Source organism: Hippocampus bargibanti, linkage group LG05, assembly GCF_051943395.1.
Source record: "Hippocampus bargibanti isolate YZ-2025 linkage group LG05, ASM5194339v1, whole genome shotgun sequence".
Taxonomy (NCBI): Eukaryota; Metazoa; Chordata; class Actinopteri; order Syngnathiformes; family Syngnathidae; genus Hippocampus; species Hippocampus bargibanti.
The window spans coordinates 25,980,997-26,002,500 of record NC_142738.1 but is presented as its reverse complement, the minus strand read 5'-3'; the positions used below and the strand labels follow the sequence as shown (position 1 = coordinate 26,002,500).

Genomic DNA, 21,504 nt, shown 5'->3' with positions numbered 1-21,504 from the left:
TGTGCATTGTGTATGCATTGTATGCTGTGCATGTGTTTGTTTAACCTTGGCGGACTTTTACTCTTGGTTTACTTTTGATACTTTTTATTTTTCTGTTTGAGTAACTTTGATGTTTTAGATTTTGTTCCTGTTGACTTTATTTTAATACAATGTCTCAAACACAACCTGCCTGCGTTTTGGGATCCACATCTGCCATCACCACCTTGCAAAACGTGACAGCCACAATATCAAACAGAAACATTCATGTTGCCATTGGAGTGAAAACAAAAAAAAATGTGGGGCAGACTGCATAGAGTATTGCTGCACCTTTTGTGGTTCAAAGTGTTTGCATGTTCTATTTCCATGCCTGTGTGGGTGTTGGATTATTTTGGGTTTTCTCCGGGTAGTCCTTTTTTCTCCCACATTTCAAAATACAGTAAAGTCTCGTTATATCGATATCGGATATATCGATAGTCCCGGTTATATCGATACTATTTCTATGCACGCACGGAGAAAATTACATGCAAACAGGGTCGGATATATCGATAGTCCCGGTTATATCGATATTTTTTCGGACTCCCTTGAATATCGATATAACGAGACTTTACTGTAATATGCACGAGTGGTAAGTTGGATGAACGCTCCACATTGTCCTTTTTGATATAATTGTGAGCGCGAATGGTTGTTTGTCAATTTGCGGCCCCACGATCAGGTGGTTCAGGGTGTCCCCCGCCGACTGCCCAAAGACAGCTTGGATAACCCATAACCCATGTGAGGATGAAGCAAATGTGTGACGTGCGTTCTAATGGCCAAACCAGTCATCCACTTCCGAAATTTATCATGGTACGGTGCTTTATCAAGGTTCGAACGTCGTTGACATTTAACCACATTACGCTTTAGGGCTGCAAGAATTGCTCGACACACACTTTGAAGTCTGTGATAATTTTGCCTGGTACTTGGGACAATTAAAATACCAGGGATGCTGTTGTTTAGGGTAGAGGAAATTGGAGTACCAAGAGAAAACCCAACAGAGGTTTTCTCTTGGAAGAAGGAAGAACATGCAAACTCCACAAAGGAAATCCAGGGCTCAGATCTGAACCCAGCACTTGAAAACTATCTGGCAGATAGTTGTACTAACATCAGAAATGTAGACATTTATTTACAAATACATTTTGCATAGACATTTTCAATTGCAACAAAAAATATATGAAACATTTAAACAAATTAGGGAAATATGCACAAATGTGTAAATATTAAGCAGAATATCAATTTCCAGAATCAAGGTGGTCAGCTGTTTTTATGTTGATCAAATAAATATCATGATTCCAGTGTACTTTATTCCAACAGACATGATCCGAGCACAACCTCTACTTGTAAACTCCTCCTCATCATTGCTACTTTCTAAATTGTTTGCGTGTTAATATATTTGTGCTTGAAATTTGTAGCAAAGCTTTCTTCATGCATTGGACATTCATGAATATGATAATGTTTCTATTACAGTACTGACACGTGATATGAAAAAAATACATATCGCCAACTCTGCGAAAACAGGGGGTTACGTTGTCTTTCAGTACCACAGCGGCCTGCCTCATTTTCACAGACTGAGAATTATTGCTGCTCTTTAGAATACAAAAGCTGTTAGTCCACAATTATTGACATTTTTCGTCTTTAAAAATGGGTGAAAAAAGTATCGATGAGAAGGTTTCTTCAGCCGTCATCTGTACAAAACTTTTGTACAGATGACGGCTGAAGAAACCTTCTCATCGATGGACCACTCCCGTACGACTGAGAGCTTACACAGACGTGAAAAAAGTATGAATATAATGCGCATGTTCTTTTCTGTTTTATGCGTGTACGTATTTAATAAAACGTGAGTCATTCTGCGAACGAGTGGATTCCCTTTGAGTAAATTTTCTCTTCCAAGTCCAAATATATTTCGTGTCAATGGTTTGTTCTGCATCGGTAATCAACGGTGCCCAGAGTGGACGCTTGAGGCTCCGTCAGCTATCCAAACTTCCTGCTGCCCAGTCAGATGGTCGCTCCATCGTCATCCTCCTGGGAGCTGTGGAGTCATCGCAAGCAGTCGCTCAATGCACAGTTTGTTCTCAAATGACCAAATTCAAAATGTAAAAAAAAAAAAAAGATGGAAACATAAAGCTTTGACCCCAAGTCCCCACAGCCGGAAGCTTGACAAGCTGACCTCATTGCTTCACTCTTCACGCTCTAGGACGTATGTTGACATCATCCATCATTTTTTTTAAACTGGTGAAAAACTACTGATTTCTTTCGGATAATGTCAAACTGAAGCTCTCTAAGAATTTTCTGCACAAAGCATCTTACAAAACGCTGAGAATTTTTTTAACATTGTTGTAGCATCAATATTGACAAAAGAAAAAGATGGGGGGAAATGAACAGTTTGAAAAATACAGTGCACTGACATCTCAGATATTTTGAGCCAATTTTGTACTCAAGAGAATAATGTTACTTGCATTTAACCAAACTGATGGACACATCCTCTACTGTTGGGAGAAGAACCCAGGTGACACATATTTTGTTTCCCGCTATGCCACGCGTATTCCACGTTTACACACTTTGTGTCACTTCCCGAGGCCCCTTTTTCGCCCAGAGGGACGCAAAGCATACTTTTAGGGAAACGTGGATTGAGAATGAGAAGTACAAAGGCAGTGCGTGATTTGTTGTTGTTGCCGTTGTTGTTACCGTGCGTTTTACAACAATAGTCATGTCGGTACGGCTGGGGAAAATAAGTTGACAATTGGTTGTGTCGAATAAAGAAATTGGTTGAAACAGAAATGCAGGTCTCAGTCTCTTGAATCATTTTAAAATTCTGATTTACGGCACACGGAACCAGTGTGTGGTCAATGTTGTGTCTCTGCACTGATATTTCTAGCTGCGGACGGACTCGTCCGGTAACACGTTTTTGGAGACGTTGCCAGGGCTTTTTGTTCCCTTTAGACTGAAAAGGGAGAAACACGAGCTTTTATAAATGGCTGCAAAGCGGATCTGAATGAGATTTGAACACGGCAATGTGTCCTGCGTAATGACTAGCCATTGGCTGCTCGATACTCTTCAAGGTAACAATCCAGCTACAAATTGGTGTTTTGAAGTAAATTAACACTGAACAAACGTAATCTTTGTCACAGTATGCCACATCATTTGACTTGGGACTGACTTGTCACCATCGCTCTGTGTATATTATGAGCCACTTGAGCTAATTTAGCTTAGCATAGCTTTCTGTCTCTGTCTCATCGCTAAGCGCTAAGCATTAATGAGCGTGAGTGTAAATTCATGCGATTATTGTGGGAGATGTGAACAAAAATACAAATAAAGAACAGGCAAGTATGACAAAAATGGCTGTTTCTCCTCATATTACCTGCAGGCTATCGAAGCAGAGGCGCTTGATCCAGATTGCACGAGCAAACCTTTTCCAATAATTTATCTTAAGATATTGTCTAATTTTAAGTGATGTAGTGGTAATACACATCAACCTTGACAAAATGTTTTTGTTGGTGGATGCTCATCACTCAAATATTTAACTGAAAAAATAACATTTAATTTTTATCAACCTGGCAGTTAGCCGCCGGGGTGTTGTCTATTCAAGTAATCGAGGGAATAATTGATAGGGTAATCGATTTGTTTATATCGGCCAGATATGTCATAGTAATGGCATGTTTGAATTGCGTTTCAATCGCCTCCCAGATGCATCTCGTGGCGGGCTAACTGAAGTGATCTGACAAGGGAGGTCAGTGTGGTTAAAAGAGTAGCAACAGCACGTGATTTGGTTAGGGCAGAGCGATCGATGCTTTACAACAGTAAGGTAAAGCACGCAGCAACGCGAACAAGGAAGGAATGTGGAGCTGCTATAGAATGGGAATGCAAGATGAAATAGTGAAAGTGCGGACATATAGCGGTGTAGGCAAAGACATATCCTTCATTTTGGCCAAACTGGGCTGTCTGGTTTGATGAAGACATAATAGGAGGTTTCTGATCAGTACTTTTGGCCCTGAAGTCGAGACTTTCACGATTAGAATTTCTCATCAGGGATGACTGTGTTGAAGGGGTGGTCCCAGAATGCGGTGCTGATTCCAAAACCTGGAGAGAAAAACACTTGGATTAAAGCACTGGTTCGTTTTCCACTCATTATCGTGAGCTAGGTTTCTTTTTTCTAAAATAAGCAGGTGATTTCATGAGAGAATGTGTGACATGTTTTAAGTCTCTCAAAAAATGTCCTTCCTTCATTGTAAAAAAAGCGTTAATCTTTTCATAAAAAGAGATGACTCCTCAATCCTCAACAATTATAGGCCAATATGGAAGTTGGATTTGTGCAAATTATATTAGATTAGCCTTTATTAGTCTCACAGTGGAGAAATGTCCTTGAAAATGAGTTTCAGAACAACTTGAAAACTCTTAAAGTTGGGGAATTTCAAGTTCGAAATCTGTCTTTGAAAAGGAATGTTGCACAATAACCGCCTAGATGCACTTAGTTACTGACAAAATAAAGGCCCTCAAGGCTACATGGGTCAAATTCAGGTCCTGGAGGGCCAGTGTCCTGCCTGTTTTCCAAGGCTCCCTGTTGTAACACACCTGATTCAAATGAGCAGGTTCAATATCAGGCTTCCGGAGAGCTTGTTGATGGTCTCATCATTTGAATCAGACATGTTGCAACAGTGAGACTTTGGAAAACATGCAGGACCTGAGCTTGACACCCCTGCGCTCGACTGTAAAATGGAAAACAGTAACTAGCAAAGACTGGAACTGTGAAAGAAGTGGAAATTCAAATAGCCGGCACATGTAGGCAAATACCGATCATATTTTTGCAACTTCTTTGATCTGAAAGCCCCATAAAAATAAAGATGTCTTGTATTCTTTTATTTACTGAATTATCAAGATATGATTTTTATGAATGCACCAGCATTGTGTGTATTATTACACTCTGCGATTTATCACTGGCTGTTAAAATCGTGTTACTAATTATAATACGTAATTTTCAAAAGCCGAATCAATCTTTCTTCAAGATAAAGTGCATATTTTACTTAACCAAGTGTGATTAATGATTCATTTGGTTACCGCTAGAGGAAGACTGCATAGCAGACTTTCAAGAAGGAGGAGCGTGTAAACCAGGGGTGTCCAAAGTCGGTCCTCGAGGGCCGCTGTCCTGCCTGTTTTCCAGCTCACCCAGGAACAACGCAACTGATTCAAATCATCAGGACCATTTTGATTCTGCTGATGAGCTGATCATTTGAATCAGGTGTGTTGCTCCTGGGAGAGCTGGAAAACAGGCAGGAGGGCGGCCCTCGAGGACCGACTTTGGACACCCCTGGTGTAAACCAACGGTGTCAAACTCATTTTTTGCCGCGGGCCACATTGACGTGACGGTTTCCTCTCAGGGGCTGTTATGAATTTGGGGAAGCCATTGGACTGTTTAATCACCTCCACATATTACATATAGAGCGCTCAACAAATTAATAAATAATTAGTTTTCAAATTTGAAATAAAAAATAATGACTGTTATTGTGGTTTGCATACGACAATTTGAAATGTTCGGTCAGACTTTAGCAAGCATTATGGAAAGTCAGAAGTCTGATTTGCTTTCGCTGGCCGAATAAAATAATGTGGCGGGCCAGATTTGGGCCCCGGGCCTTGACTTTGACACGTTTGGTGTATACAGAGGATAATTGACACGGAAAGCAGCAGTGAAGTGGGGTTGTGAGGTGCCCACCTGATCTCTGGTGCTCAAAGTGGTGTTTGACGTGGTAGGCTTTCAAGCTGTACATGTAAGAACCCTTCTTGGGCGACCCATAATGAAGGTAGTAGTGGATCATATCGTACACGACATAGCCACCCAGTCCTCCGACAAATATGGACATGCCCACAATTTCCGGCAGCAGGTTGTTGAGGATCGTGTAGAAAATTCCAACCACGACGGAGGCCAATCCCGGTGGAAAGACCAGCCGAGAGCCGTCGAATGGAGACTGGGGAGACAGGTCATAGAATCTATAATCATCTATGATATAGATGATTAAAATAATGCAAGCGCAAGGTCAAAAAGTCGCCGACCGTCTTACTTTGCCAGCTGGAATCAGTGAAGGCTCCATTTAGGGACTCAGACAAAATATTAATAGCCGGATGTTCAATAAATAGACATCTCTTACATGACTTTTGACTAAAATCTTCATTTTCACTGAAATGTACTCTTTTGGATGTTATGGCAGTGGTGCACACAGTCATTCCTATGTCGATCAACCATGTGGAAACAACTGTCGGAAATCAATATTTTTTACTTTCATTTGACAGAGTGATTCGTGCATTCACGCCAAAACTGGGTACCTTGTGATGCTGTCCATGCAGAAGAAAGTGTAGCATGATGAGGTAGTAGTTATGAGCTGGTGGTTTCATGTGGAAGACAAAGCGATGGATGCAGTACTCAATGAATGACCACAAGAACCAGCCGATCATGAAGAGCAGGAGGAAAGTGTACTTGTGGACCATGACAGAGAAGTCTGTGAAAACACACACACACAAAAACAATGAACATGTCCGTATGAGAAAGGATAACATGTTTCAGGATTAACGAATGCAAGGCTCAAATAAGAATTTTCCCAATGCCGTTTTCAATGTCAAATTTGCATATTGCACCTCATCAAAACACATTGAATAGCAAAACTGAGAATCAAATGCAGAGACAACTGTCAAAAGAAAGAAAAAGAAGAAACAACACGTCACACCCTAGGTCAGTTATCCCAAGTCAGTTATCATCGCCGGGGTGGTGGGGAGAAAAAGGCTTCAGTTCTGACAGAATGTTATGCTCACCAAGGTATAATGAGAAAAGATGGAAAAGCCATGCTTGACCGACGGTTGACACGCCGAGTCCTTTTTAAAGTGATCGTTTGGTCAATTACATTTTTCAAAAAATGTCGAGCTGGAATTGTGTTCCAGGGGAATGTATCAAAGTTTGCACAGCAATACAGGAGAAGAATTAGTTTTTAGATTTTGGGGCAAACAACATACTCGCTAAACTGAATCCACTTCTGCTTGGCCAGCTAGAGTGGGTCAACTGTTTACATATCGTTATATAATATGAAATATTTACAAGTCATCAGTCATGCTATGTGTTTGCTTTCACCAGAGTCATGAATTCTGAATTTGACTTTTGAGGTCTGAGGTTTTTTATTTGTTGTTTGAAAACAAAAAAACAACAACTCCCTGAGTTTAGCCCGCAAAAGTAGAAGGTCACACCTCAAATGAAGTACCGTATTTATTCAAGTGTAACGTGCAAAATGTTCTCCCTAAAAAAGTTTGGCTGCGCGTTATAAACGAGGCCTGGGAAAAAAATTAGCATACTACTGTATATATTCAATACTTTATCCCTTCCAGGAGGAGATTTTTTATCATGGACGCATGTGTTGTCACTTATAATGCTTGGTCTGAGATGAGAACAAGGGAAACACAATTTTATACTGATTTTTAATTGAAAATTAGGGGTGCGCGTTATACACGTGTGTGCTTTATACTCGAATAAATATGGTAATTCTTTTTCAAAACTGCTCCACAAAGTAAAACAAATATTTTGAGCCTTTAAATGTGTGCCTTTTGAAAGTCATACATGAATTCCTCTGTGCATACCTGAGGTGATGGGTATTCTGGTTGTGCCCTTCGCCAGGGTGGTGAAGCAAGACCAACTAAGATAACACACAATCGGAAGCCACACCACTGGCACCCAGTACCTGGAACAAGAAAGTGTGATGTGGAGTTATAATCTGTGTATTTTTTATCGAAAAATAATCGTGAAAAGTTGTAACTAAGTTGTAGCTATAGCCATACAAGTAACCCCCCGCACCCCCCAAAAAACAGGGAAATGTATGCAAGATCATATTTCATGCAAATGGTTTTATTCAGGTGATAGATCTTTTGTTCATGCATAGCCATCCATTTTGTGTACCACTTAAACTGCACAGGGTCATTTGTGCCAGAGTGCATTGATGAGTGAGCAAAAGGCTTACACCAAGCCGAATTGACTGGTTGTCAGTCAATTGCAGAGCAGATTCATAAAAACATGCTCACATTCGTACCTATGATCAATTTTGAAACTTCAATTGACCGAATGTACATTTTTCATGTGAGAGGAAGGTGAAGAAAAAACACGCAAGCACTCTAAGGCAGGGCCACTCAATAAGTTGATAGCGATCGACCAGTCGCTCTCCAAGGTACTATTGGTAGATCGCATGGCAAGGTGATGTGACATTTTCATGAACTGACGCAATACAAATAAAGTTGAGTTATTTTGAAAAAAAAAACTAGACCTCAGCCTATCAGCCCTCTTCACTTGATTGATACACTGAACAACCAATCAGCTGACGTCTCATTATTAGATACACTGCATGCTCAAACAACGCCCCTGAGCCTTGCAAAGTTAACAAGCTAGCTGTTAGTTACATCCCATTTTTTCCTCATTTTTCCCCACTCTTAAACGGAAGATATGGTATAAAAATGAGTGGGGAGCTTGAAAAAAGTAACAACAAAAAAGTATCCCTTTCATACGGAACGGGAGGAGGATTTTTTTTCACAATGACATTTTAGTAAAGTAAAGTGTGTTTGTCTCGTCTGCCAGTCATCAGAATGAACTCAGGTTGTGGCAAAACATGTACATAATTATGTTGTGTTGTGCAACGTATGCGGTTATACATCAACATAAGTTGCCAGAATCCTTAATATATTTCAGAATCAGAATCAGAATCATCTTTATTGCCAAGTATGTAGAACACACAAGGAATTTGTTTCCGGTAGAACACGCTGCACTAGTATCGTTGTCAAAAAAAACTGCTAAGTGGCACTATACAGTTCCATTTTGGCTACTGTTGAAAAATTGAAAATTTCTCAATAAATATAACTGATTGATCATTTTGAATTGGTCATTTTAAAAGTAGCTCCCATGCTGAAAAAGTGAGAGCACCCCTGCTCTAAGGCAAGCATAGTCAAAGGCTCCACATTGTGGAATATGAAAAATATCTCGAACACGGGACACCGAAAAGTGATGAATTTTCACGACAAAAGAAGTATGACCAATCTTACCAGGAAGTCTTGGTGCTGGCCTCAAGGAAAGGGTTTCCAAACAATCTGATGGGCCTATCGACTGGCTGGTGAACCCAGGCATCATACTTCTCTCCTAAGTGCCCCACCTGCCACGCCAGGGGCTTCCTCCAGTCCACCAAATCCTGACAGCAGCAGATAACAAGAGGGCGTTATGTTCTCTGGCCACCAGGAGGAGGTAGCAAAACACGAGAAATAGTTGCTGGACAAGCCGTGCGACTTTGTGTGGGTAAAGAGACGTTCGTGGGTTATCCATCCTGACAACAATTGGGTGCTTTTATTCATCTCTTGACTCATTCCACAGTCGCGTATGGTACACGGCAGCTAGTAAAGACAACGTCCTAGTATCTGTTGCTCCACCAACGGAAATATTTCAGGTTCGCAGAGTCAGCTCTGAATAGGTGTCCACAAAAACCACAACTGTTTTCAAAATGACGTGCGAGGTGGTTTGCAGTTCAGTGGACATGGCTCCTTGCATGATGTTAAGAAGGGGAAAGACTCAAATTCTCAATGAAGCATATAACGGCATGCAGAAAGAAAAAACAGAGGCCTCCAGTTAATAACCTGTGACAGCCCAGCTTGTTTGATAATACAGTGGAACTTGATGGATGGGTTTCATTTGGTTTTGACTAGATACCCTACAATTGATTGCCAATAGAAAATGGTTCAAACAGTGAACTGACGCCATATTGTAATCCAAAAATACAATTTGTTGAGGAAAACAAAGGATAAGGCTTTCATGAAACAACAAACCCATCTGCAGTGCATGATTTTCATTAGGATGCGCAGGATAAGTCAATGGCGCGCAGCATTATAGGAAAAAATGCTGTATGGAAATCATACATTGTAGATATAATAACATAACAATAAAAATTACAAAAATGTGTTTTCTTAATTAACTTTTGAGCACATTGGCATTATATTGACCGAATTCTTTTTACTTGCGCATGTACTGGTCCAGTGGTCGGCGACCCAATATGTTGAAAGAGCCATGTTGGACCAAAATAAACGAAAAACGAATGTGTTTGTAGATGCAAAAAATAAGCCTCATCAGGAAAGCAACACATGTATATCTATCTATATGAGCTATCCTCGGCTGCTATCAACCTGATTCCGTTAGCTATGAATATACTATGAGCATTCATGATTAAAAGCCCCCCAGCCGTGCTTGCCATTCTTGCTGTAGAGTAGGAGTGCCCAAACGTTTTGGACGGAAGATCTCTATGCTTTTTGAAAAACCAACCTTCCCCGATCAACCCGTTAACCCGAAACGGGTCGATATGCACACACTTACACCCGCATAATGAGTGCTGCAATTACATGCCATCTTTTTTCCATTTCCGTCCCCATCTTTTTCCATTTTCAGACTGATTGGAAAAAGTTATAGGGCCACCTGGTGGCGCTAAAAAGCGGCTCAGGACTCACGTGTTGTAGACCCATACTAGTCAAAACCCCATGTTATTTGGAGGGGGGATTCGTTTTAAGCATTTAGCAAACATGTATGTTCACACATATTTGTATTTGCAAGTGCATTCAAACTTTACCCTTTCCTCCTGCGCTGACATCATTGTACTCTTGATGATTTCAGACACCATGGTAAATATTTACCCTGAATGACAGGAATGCCAGTTTCGTGCATTTGTTCATAAGAACAATGATACCTATGCTGGGTTCCATGACTAATATTGACAAGAGAAACAGTCTGGTTAACAAGATCCCAGTGGAATACAAATAAAGGCTAGCTAAACCGTGCCTAATAATGTAAGGATATTAAAGCATCATATAATTCTAATAAATTACCCATTGATATGCATTAGTGTTAGAAAAATAACAATTTAAAACAAATTAATGAAACCCATTTCAAAAACAAAAACATTAAATTGCGGGTGGGAATCGTGAAAAAAATATATGGATGGTACTCAAAGTCTGTTCGAAGAGTGTGACATGAGAGAACAAAAATAAACTTGTTCCAAGTCAGGTCAAATTGATCCGTCCATTCATTTTCCAATCAATTTCTTTTTACGAGTGCCACCAGGCATGCTGGAGCCCATCCCAGATGTCTTTGAGCGGTAGGCGGGGTCTAGACTGAACTGGTTGCCAGCCAATCGCAGGGCACACAAAGACAAACAACCATTCAGGAATCAAACCCTGCACCGAATCCCTGCAAGCTGTACATGCTAACCAGTCACCCACCACGGTGCCTAGTCAAAATGGTACAAAATAGTTTCAATCAACCCTCCCTGCAGTGTGCTCTGTATTAGTATTATGTCATGGTACTTCTTTTTTTTTTAACATTGTAGCACATGGTAGCCCCAAGGACTGAGCACTCAAGTGAAAAATAATCATCCTGGCCAACCAGTATGGAGCATTATCTTGGAGTTTGCTAAATGAAAAAAACAATTACCAGTTGCAACTCTTACACATAGCCATGGCAGCAAAGCTTTAAAACAGGACTCTCCTTAAATAATGTCAAGTTCCCATAATTTACATATTACCTTATTTATTCCTCCAGTTATTTAACGGACAACCGACGTCTCCGGACAAGTTGTGTGCATAATTTGTAAAATCGCTTCAAATGACTTCTACTAAGCGTTTTTTTACAAAAATTCCACCGCATATAGCTATATTTTACATTTTAAGACTCCCGCTGAACATTCCGGAAGTCTTGTTTTTGAGTTGATGACGAGTCCTCACCCTACGTCACTGAAGGAACGCCCCTCACCGAGAAAGGACATACCCTGCATTACATCAATGCATTTTGCGGTACTTTGTTTGGTCTGAAAACTTCGTGTTGATCCGTGTTGATGGTGAAATTAGGAAAACACATAAATAACGCAATGGTGAATCGTTGTATGTTACACCGAGACAACTCTTTGATATTCGTTGACAAAAATTCCAAGGTGAAGAATAAAACTATTTCCAACGGAGCTCTTCCGCCATCTTCTGCATTTTCTGTGACACTACACCTCAGTCTTGATCACTCAAAATGACCCTGAAGACCTTCTTTAATCGATTGCAAACATGTATACTTTCCTCTTCAGAACTATTTGAATCATATTCATAACTGGATGTGTAACAAGAAAGCATATTCTCCGAATCCGAAGCCATTGTTTAGATTCTCGAGCAAGGCAAGAAGTCTTGGGGTGACGTCACAAACTGGGGGCGGGACTTTCTGATATTAGATTATTAGATTTTGGACACTTTAAGTCATTTTTATTGGTGTTTTGCATTTGTCTAAAAATATCAGCCTGCCTGTTTTGGGTATTTTAGATGCTATAAAAAGTTTTTCTGATGTCAGTTAGGAAATAAAAAAGTGATGTCGGTTGTCCTTTAAGTGTCGGCAAAGCAATCAAAGTACCATATTTGATTTAATGAGCCATTTCCTGGTTCACAGTACCGCAGGTTCGTGAGAACCGATGTTGTGAACAGACATTTAGTAGCACCTTACAGTAACATATTCCATTTTAGACAGTAAAGGAATTATAACAAGTTATACATCTTATTCAACGAATATACTTAGTTATAGATTCCTATACTATGTTACAAACTTGGGACCATTTGGCAAAATAAATAAACCAACATTATTAAGAAAGAAATTTTAGTTCCAACCTAATTTTCTTCATCATAGAATTAGTTCATGCCATATTTCTTACATGCCTAAAGCAGTCATGCAACAAAGATGAGTACTATTAGAATTTACATGCCAGTTTGCTGTTAATGTAGCCACGAGAGGGCACAAGCCAGTATCTTATTGTGCCGGTCCCAAGCCCGGATAAATACAGAGGGTTGTGTCAGGAAGGGCATCCGACGTAAACATTTTTGCCAAAACAAATATTGCGAATCAAACCTCTGAATCCCATACCGGATCGGTCGAGGCCTGGGTTAACAACGGCCGCCATTGGTACTGTTGACCTTTAGGGTGCCAGTGGAAAATTGACTATTGAAATTGAAATTGATTGTTGGTTGAAGAAGGAGAGGAGGGAGGTGTGCCCGGAGGAAAAGAGAGAAATGGAACGCCAAGAGTATAGAACTAAGAGTAGGAACTTTGAATGTAGGAACAATGACAGGTAAAGGTCGAGAGCTGGTTGCCATGATGCAGAGAAGGAAGGTAGACATACTGTGTGTCCAGGAGACCAGGTGGAAAGAGAGCAAGGCAAGAAGCTTAGGGTCAGGGTTTAAGTTGTTCTATCATGGTGAAAACAGAAAGAGAAATGGAGTTGGGGTTATCTTAAAAGAGGAGTTTGTTAGGAATGTATTAGAAGTAAAAAGACTAGCAGATAGAATGATGAGTCTGAAGCTAGAAATTGAAGGTGTGATGTTCAATGTTGTTTGTGGGTATGCCCCACAAGTAGGATGTGAGCTGGCGGAGAAGGAGAAATTTTGGTTGGACTTAGATGAAGTCATACAGAATATCCCGAGAAGTGAGAGGGTTGTAATTGGAGGAGACTTCACGAAGCCTCTTGGATAGGAGGCGAAACGTCCGACACCTTCAAAAAAGTACAGATGACGGTTGAAGAAACCTTCTCATCGATACTTTGCACCTTGTCTCACAGTTGTTCCCAAGGGGTACCACTTCCATGAAGGAATGCCCTTCCATAATTATTTGTCAGTTTTTTTGTATGATGATATTAGTGCAATCTGTACTGGGGACAAATTCCCTGTGTGTTCTCCATACTTGGTCAATCAATATGATTCTGATTCTGATTGAAAAATCATATGTTCTGCCCCAATTTCAATCGTGTGGAGCTGTCACTTTTCCACCTTGAAAAGTGCCAGCTTCGAGCTACAGAATACGGCAATTACAATTGGAGGATACGGAAACCCAAAGTTTGAACACCTTCGAATCTTTCCACTGAAAATAAGCCATGAGCTGCCACATATATGGTCCAACGATCATACAACACAGACTTCATGTAACGCTGAATAAAGTGAAACTGCACAGAGCCATGTTACTTTCGGGTATTCAGAATGGTGCTGGACCTCCTTTTGCGTTGTTTGCAATTTCTGTGCCAAACACTTGAAAGAGCTGGAAGAAATTGGTCATCCATTCCATAATCTTATAGTTTGTTTAAAATTGTTTAAATTGTTTGCAAAATGAAGGTGGTTACCAATAAGTGTGCCTTGGAACATTAGTGTGCAATGCATGAGTACGACTTGTGAAGTTTGGAAATTATTCAATTTTACTCCATTCAAAATAATGGATGACAAACAAATGTAGCTTTGTTCCACTTTACTGCCAGCAACAAACAGGAAAAGGCGGGCAATTACATTCTCTTCCACTATTTGGCACGAGTCACATGCCTGACATTTCAGTTACTTGGTATGCCGTGACATTTTTTTATGTCAAATAAAACATGGCTTAAAAAAGGTTGGGAAACACGGCAATAGAGAGACAGTGCCACACACTCCAGAGTGTACGAAAAACAAACGGGGCAAGTTATGGAGAAAGGCAAGGTGAATGACCTGATGACCATTTACCCTTTGTCCACTAAAATGCACACCGTCACTGGCCACTTTGTACAACTTCATGTCGTTCGTGTTATATTAAAAGCATCTGTTGGAAAGTGAAGTCATCTGTTTGTAGTTTTTTTGTTGATCTTCATTTGGCAGCTGACGCCGGTTGGTACCAAATCCACCTTGAGCAAAGCTAACAGTTTCTCTCTCACTATTAACAATTCGACCGTTTCTCCTTCCTATCAGGTCAAAAGCCTAGGTGTCATTCTTGACAGCACACTATCTTTCCACTCCCATATAAATAACTTAACCCGATCTGTGTACTTCCACCTACGCAATATCAATCGTCTTCGCCCCTCTCTCACTCCTCAGACCACTGCTATCCTCGTTCAAAGTCTTGTCATATTATTATTATTATTATTATTATTATTATTATTATTATTATTATTATTATTATTATTAAGAGACATTTATTCATGGGGCACCTTGAAAAATATAAAATACAATATCCTATATCATACCTCTGAAGATGGAGGTTACTGATTCGCTGTGGCGACCCCTTGAAGGGAAAAGCCGAAAGGAAAAGAAGAAGATTCATACGTTTTCGAGGTCCACACAGCTGCAGAGATTGTATGGAGCATTCTGGTCGTCATCTTGCTGTATTACTTGAGCTGTTTTTTCTTCTGACTCTTTACAGGAGTTCCTCCTCTCCCTCAGATTCTGGAGAAAATGAAGAAAATGAACAAATGATGAGAAAAGTCAAAGTTAAAATAAGAAAAAAAATGTCGCCGGGGACTGTCCACAAACACATTTTTGCACATATTTTGATGCATCTACAACGTTTTCTTTGCAAAATCTAAGTAGACTGACAAAAGAACAAATGAAATTGAGATTTTCAACACATGCGGTTTCAACAAATTAACAGCAATATTATCACAAATATAGATGCAAATATTTTAGTAAATATTGGGATGTCAATATATTTTATTATATCATCATGAAAGGACAACTGACGTCACTTTTTTGTTTCCTAACTGAATCAGAAAAACGTTTTATAGCATCTAAAATACCCAAAACGTGCAGTATGATATTTTTAGTCAAATGCAAAACACCAATAAAAATGACATAAAGTGTCTAAAAAGTACTTCAATTTGAAACCGGAAGTGGACAGTTTCAGAAGGTCCCACCCCCATGTTCGTGGTGTCACGGCAAGACGTCTTGCCTTGCTCGAGAATCAAAACAATGGCTTCAGATTCTGAGAATATGCTTTCTTGTTACTCATCCAGTTATTAATATGATTCAAATAGTTCTGAAGAAGAAAGCATACATGTTTGCAATCGATTGAATAACCAGAATCATCTTTATTGCCAAGTATGTAGAACACACAAGGAATTTGTTTCCGGTCGAACACGCTGCACTAGTATCATCATCAAAAAAATTGCAAAGAGGCACTATACAGTTCAATTTGGGCTGCTGTTCAAAGAGTTAATGGCTTGGGGGAAGAAGCTGTTTAAATGTCTGCTGGATTTGGAGCGCATGGATCGGTAGCGCCTGCCTGAGGTGAGTAGCTGGAAAAGGTGGTGGGCAGGGTGCGGAGGGTCCAGTATGATTTTCCGCACCCTAGTTTGGATTCGTGCAGTGTACAAGTCCTCGAGAGTGGGTAGGGCGGTACCAATGATTTTTTCCGCCGTCCGAACTGTCCGTTGAAGTCGGATTTTGTCCATTTTTGTGGTGGCCCCGAACCAAACGGTGATGGAAGAACACAAGATGGATTCGATGACATCCGTGTCATTTTGAGGCATCAGGGGTGGGGAAAAAAAAGGCAGAACATGGCAACAAAGCCGTGTAAGGAATTAATCAGACCGTTTCCACAGGCTGATTAATTCCTTACATGGAGCTTTGTCGCTCTCTTCTGCCTCTTTATGGTCCTACACGATGTTTTCAGACCAAAGTACAGCAAAATGCATTGACGTGATGGAAGGACTGCTACAATGTGTCTTTTTTGGTCAGGGGCGTTCCTTCAGTGACGTAACATACGGACTCGTCACTAACTCAAAAACAAGACTTCCGGAATATTCAGCGCGAGTCTGAAAACGTAAAAGATAGCTATATGCTGTGGAATCTTTGTAAAATAGGCTCAGTAGAAGTCATTTGAAGCCATTTTACAAATTATAGACACAACTTGTCCGGAGACGTCGGTTGTCCTTTAATGCACAATAAGTAATTCAACTACAACTCTAAATATGGACTTCTTTTAAGGACTGGGTTATGCCGAGTTCACATGAGCTTTTGGCCATTGCCGTGAGGTTGAATTTCATCTTTTGGATCACATCACCGCCTGTGTGATCAACCTCTTAGCCTGTCGGCCTCGCAATGCAAAGGTGCAGGTTTTGATTTTGGCTTTGGCCTTCCTGTGAGGATTTGATTGGATTGAATTGGATGTACCTTTATTAGTCTCGCAGTGGAGAATTTTACATTTCACAGCAGCAAAGTCATGAAAGGAAGACTAAAGGAATGAAAGAAGTAGAAAAACAAAATACAGGAGCTGTGGGGTTTTCACGTTCACCCCATTCCTATGTGGGTTTTCTCTGAGTATTAGTTTCCTCACACATTCCAACAACATCCATGGAACACAAAATCAGTGGTCCTTAACCTGGGTTTTGTCTCTCTCTCTCTCTCTCTCTCTCTCTGTCTTTCGCTCTCTCTTTCACTCAACAGAAAAGACTGTATACCAGGGAGTGGACATTGTGGCTAAATACAAGAGAAGGTGAAGCTTATGCGAACTATTCATTAGTATTGTCATTGGTCAACAAGCAATCACGCGCCTTGAATGAGTGTGCATTGCATACAAAACAGGCATGTACAAAACATCTAATCATTCAGCATTTTTCTTTCTCTGAATATGCTTTGAAGGAAAAAAATGTGATGTACAGAAGCTGTAATAAATGAAGCGCGATCTAGCAATGGGTGATCCCATCGTGCATTTAATCAGTACATTTTGTGAATTTTTCGATGACAGACATGCCTAAAAAATTTTTTTTTTTTTTCATAAGATCTAAGGAACTGGGGATGAAAATCTCCTGTTTAATGTGGGGAGATTGTCAAAGTAATTTCAAGTCCGACTTTTACTGAATTTCATGATTCTGTAAATCAGTAACAATGGGTGCCGTGATTCTCAACAGTGAGAATCTATAGCAATATGTGTGGAGTGATTGGACTAGGTGCCGCCATCTTCGTGCAATTTTCCATTTTCTTTAGGGGAAAAAGGTCTTTAAATGCTAAAGTAAACAAAAAAAAACCTCAGTAACAGATAAATTTACAAGTAGATAATCTCAATTGCCTGATACAGTTTTGAGGTGGGTACTACCGAGCGGTTGATTCACGTGAAATCAAACTATCCCACGTTTCGGTTCCGGAGCGTGGCTTGCTATGTGACGGCTGTGCAAAAGTAGAAGTGATGAACCTGAATGGTATTCACAAGCAAAGTATTCAACTCTTGCGTACTCACAGAACTCAATACCAAGTAACTGATACAGTCATAGTCTTGTCATTTAAAATCCCAACTAATATGACAAGATATCATCTTAAAGAAAAAACTTTGACATACCCTTTTTCTGACAAAAGTAAAAAAACTCACTGTACAAAGTTACAATCATTTCATTAGACAACATTTTCAAAAGGTCACTTGAAGTCATATTCAGGTGACAGTGTCCAGTTCAACCTTGCAGCCAAGTATTAGTCATTGCTTAAGCCGATGGAGGGCGGTCAGTCACTAATTGTTGGTTGACATCCAACTAGGGGTGATGCACACTTTTCAGTTGTCAGGCAACCAGTGAAGCCATACACGCTCGTGGCCCTTTGTCATATTAGCAATGACGCTAATCATTGTATTACGTTTCTTAATCTGCTCCTTCCTATCACTTTTGATTTTTGTTTAACCTTGACCGTGTGTGTGTGTGTGTGTGTGTGTGTGTGTGTGTGTGTGTGTGTGTGTGTGTGTGTGTGTGTGTGTGTGTGTGTGTGTGTGCGCGTGTGTGTGTGTGTGTGTGTGTGTGTGTAATGTTTGGTTAATAAGTGACTAACAAATGAACACCGCATACCAGTTTACTTTTGAACGTACTGTAAGTACTTTTGTGGTTGAAGGATAAAAAAACTGAATATTCTGGATTGTTACAGTCTTCAGTAATGTAAATTAGAAGGATTTTTGCAGAATGTGGGAGTGAAGGCAGTAGAAATATAAAAGAAAACAAAGGAGCTAGTTTCTGTTCAAGTGTTTGGTGACAAGGCCTCGTACTATCACAACACTGACACTGCAGTGAGCCACCAATGGGCTGGAGGCTATATGGATTATTCTAATTAATGAGTCTTGGAAAAGTGTCAGGAAACAATTCTCAGCACAACTGATTTACACTACTAGTATATTTGTCTGAGACCACCACTCAAAGTTTCTGCCACAACTGACATAATTTTGTAGGGTTGCAAAATATTTTTCATGTTTCTGTAATATTTAATATATATAATATGTAATATGATATATCTTTTAGCTTGAAAATGTCAAATTGTTTAGGATGTCACGTCTAAAAATATAAATTACTTTTAAACTACTGGATCAAGATGTTAAATGATTTTTTTTTTTTTGCCTGGAGTTTTATAAAGGACTGTCCCAAGTATGTTTGCTCTTGTCGGCTTTGAACAATCCTTTGAAAATGTCCAAGGCAAACATCAGCATAGTGAGCGATCACCCAATTGATTCACATTTCCGTAAAACTACCAGTACACCTCATGGCCCGAGGGGCGAATGACAAGGTTGCTTGCACAAACACACGTTTCTACACACATCGACATATGTGGTAGAAGCCCCCTCATCGTCAATTGGATGCCAGGATGATGCTTGGTGCTAGCCAATGGCAGAGCAATTGTATGTTGCAATAGGGAAACTCAGAGCTGCGACTCGCAGGCAACTCCTTGTTTTAAACTTCTGTATCATGAAATTTCTTTCGTAACAAGAGGCAATATTTTACCATTGAGACTTCACATAACTGGAAATTTTTGAATGAAGAGACATTCGTAGATGTTCCACTGTATAATGTTTTATCAAGATGATTTAGTAACATCAAATTTGGGTGTGTGGGTTTGGGAGGGAAGGGTTGGCAGCACATTATGATGATGATGATGATGATGACCCGTTATGACATGACACGTGATAGTTAATCGTCATTTCCGCTTGCTCCTAATACTCAACACACCTCTTGAAAATGTGTGATGCCACTGGGGAGGTTTTGAAATGTACTGCAATTTAAAATCTGCAAACCAAAGAGGGTTGTAAAACACCTTGAGATAGTCATATTTGCATACCGTGCCTATATTCTATGTGACAATTGCTTGTCCTCACCTTTTTCCAAGGGTGTATTTAAATGCGACAGATGGTTGTTTGAGCATTTGAGTTATAGGAGCGATGTCTCTGTGCTGGTCACAGCAAACATTCAACTACAGTCCTGTATTTCATCATTCATGAATTGCATGCTGCCATTTGTGGAAACTTAGCCTTCAATATTAACACAGGAATGAGACAGAATGTTGCTCATTTGACATTACAACTGGATTCTGTTTAGAAGTTATACGTTAAAAATGTTGTTGTTTCCTAACAAAAATAAAATGGATGATAACTCAGAGAGGCATGTCTGCCCATCAGGAAATTTAAAAATGTCTTAATTTTCCCAAACGGTCTAATAATGAGCCAGCCGCCCTCAGTTCATAAACTTTACCAAGTGTGACGTTCGCTGTACCAACCCGTCATCTATTAACTTGAGGCGCATGACGTACTAAGTTCTCACATCAATGATTAATATCATCATTATGATTTCAATCTCAATCCAAATCATTGACATTTCTCTCCATGTAAGAAATTCAAGGTATATTTTGATAGTTAGCTCTTACAGAAATATGAAAAACATATTCACCATCCCTGAAAGATCAAAGAGGCCGACATAGAGTAAATGCCATTGTTCAAATATCATCAGCCAACCCTGATCTTTCAGCGACCAGTGCACACCTGTTTGCTTACTTTATTTAATACGTTGAGTGACTAAGCATCTACATTGTGATCCAGTGCAAACAGTGAAACCCTGACAAATGTTCATGCCATGCAGTGTATTAATTAATTGGTGTGGTTGTGCAGAGGTGTTGGTGTTTGGATTCAGTCAGTTTTTTGAATGACTGACTGACATGCATTTGGGCTAAAATACTGTGTCACAGTTACCCCAATGTGGGCGGATAGTGTGTGTGGTTTAGTTTGCACGTGAGAGGAAGATAAAAGTGCTTATGTCACATACCTTAAAAGAAAAAAAACTCAACAGACCTGCATGACCAGTATTCGAGATTCAAAGCCTGGCTGTGTGCGTTTGCATGTGTACACACACAAGAATCAGAGGCTTTCTGTAGCTAGCCAATTTCAGCACACAGTGTCAAGTTACCACACACTAGGATCAAGCGCATCGTTTTACAGCCATTTCACCCAATTCCTTTACACCAAATAAGTTGCCCATTTTCATAATTTAAGAACCATTTAACAAGACTGCAAACGGTTGTGAAAAACTCCAATTTTGAAACAATTTCTTTATTACATTTGTCTGTTTGTAACAAAAGAATATTTTTATGGCGGTTCAAAATGCTACGTCACATAGTTTTGTGAGACAGGAGCCCAGCTTTGGACAACAAATATATCAAACAATAACCATCCAGATGCAAAGCAGTCTCCAGTCAAAACAATGTTCATCACTGACAGAAAAAGGAGTGGATCTTCATGGGATGTAAGGCCCACATTTCCAATGAAGACAGCAATGCAAATCTTTTTTTCCTGACTTTCAGCCTTTCTTCCCTTGATCAGGTGTTAACTGGCGATGTGTAAAGCCACCTGAGGCCTTTACCTGAGCGCTAAGTGTCATGTCGGCAGTCTCTATGGTAGCA

General features: G+C 40.0%; 1 protein-coding gene across 2 annotated transcripts in view; it reads right to left on the bottom strand.

Annotated features, from left to right (window-relative positions):
* Nucleotides 1-1,120: 1,120 nt before the first annotated feature.
* fa2h (fatty acid 2-hydroxylase) overlaps nt 1,121-21,504 on the bottom strand; it is a 40,656-nt gene continuing 20,272 nt past the window's right edge. The window contains exons 2-8 of one of the 2 annotated variants that reach the window (XM_088997492.1): nt 15,139-15,258; nt 9,067-9,209; nt 7,621-7,721; nt 6,325-6,497; nt 5,717-5,969; nt 3,993-4,089; nt 1,121-2,041 (exon numbers count right to left, since the gene is read on the bottom strand). In XM_088997492.1, coding sequence (XP_088853618.1) covers nt 4,022-4,089; nt 5,717-5,969; nt 6,325-6,497; nt 7,621-7,721; nt 9,067-9,209; nt 15,139-15,258 — 858 coding nt within the window. In that variant the 3' untranslated portion in view covers nt 1,121-2,041; nt 3,993-4,021. Of the gene's footprint in view, nt 4,090-5,716; nt 5,970-6,324; nt 6,498-7,620; nt 7,722-9,066; nt 9,210-15,138; nt 15,259-21,504 lie in introns of both variants that reach the window. The other variant, XM_088997490.1, reaches the window with a different exon arrangement.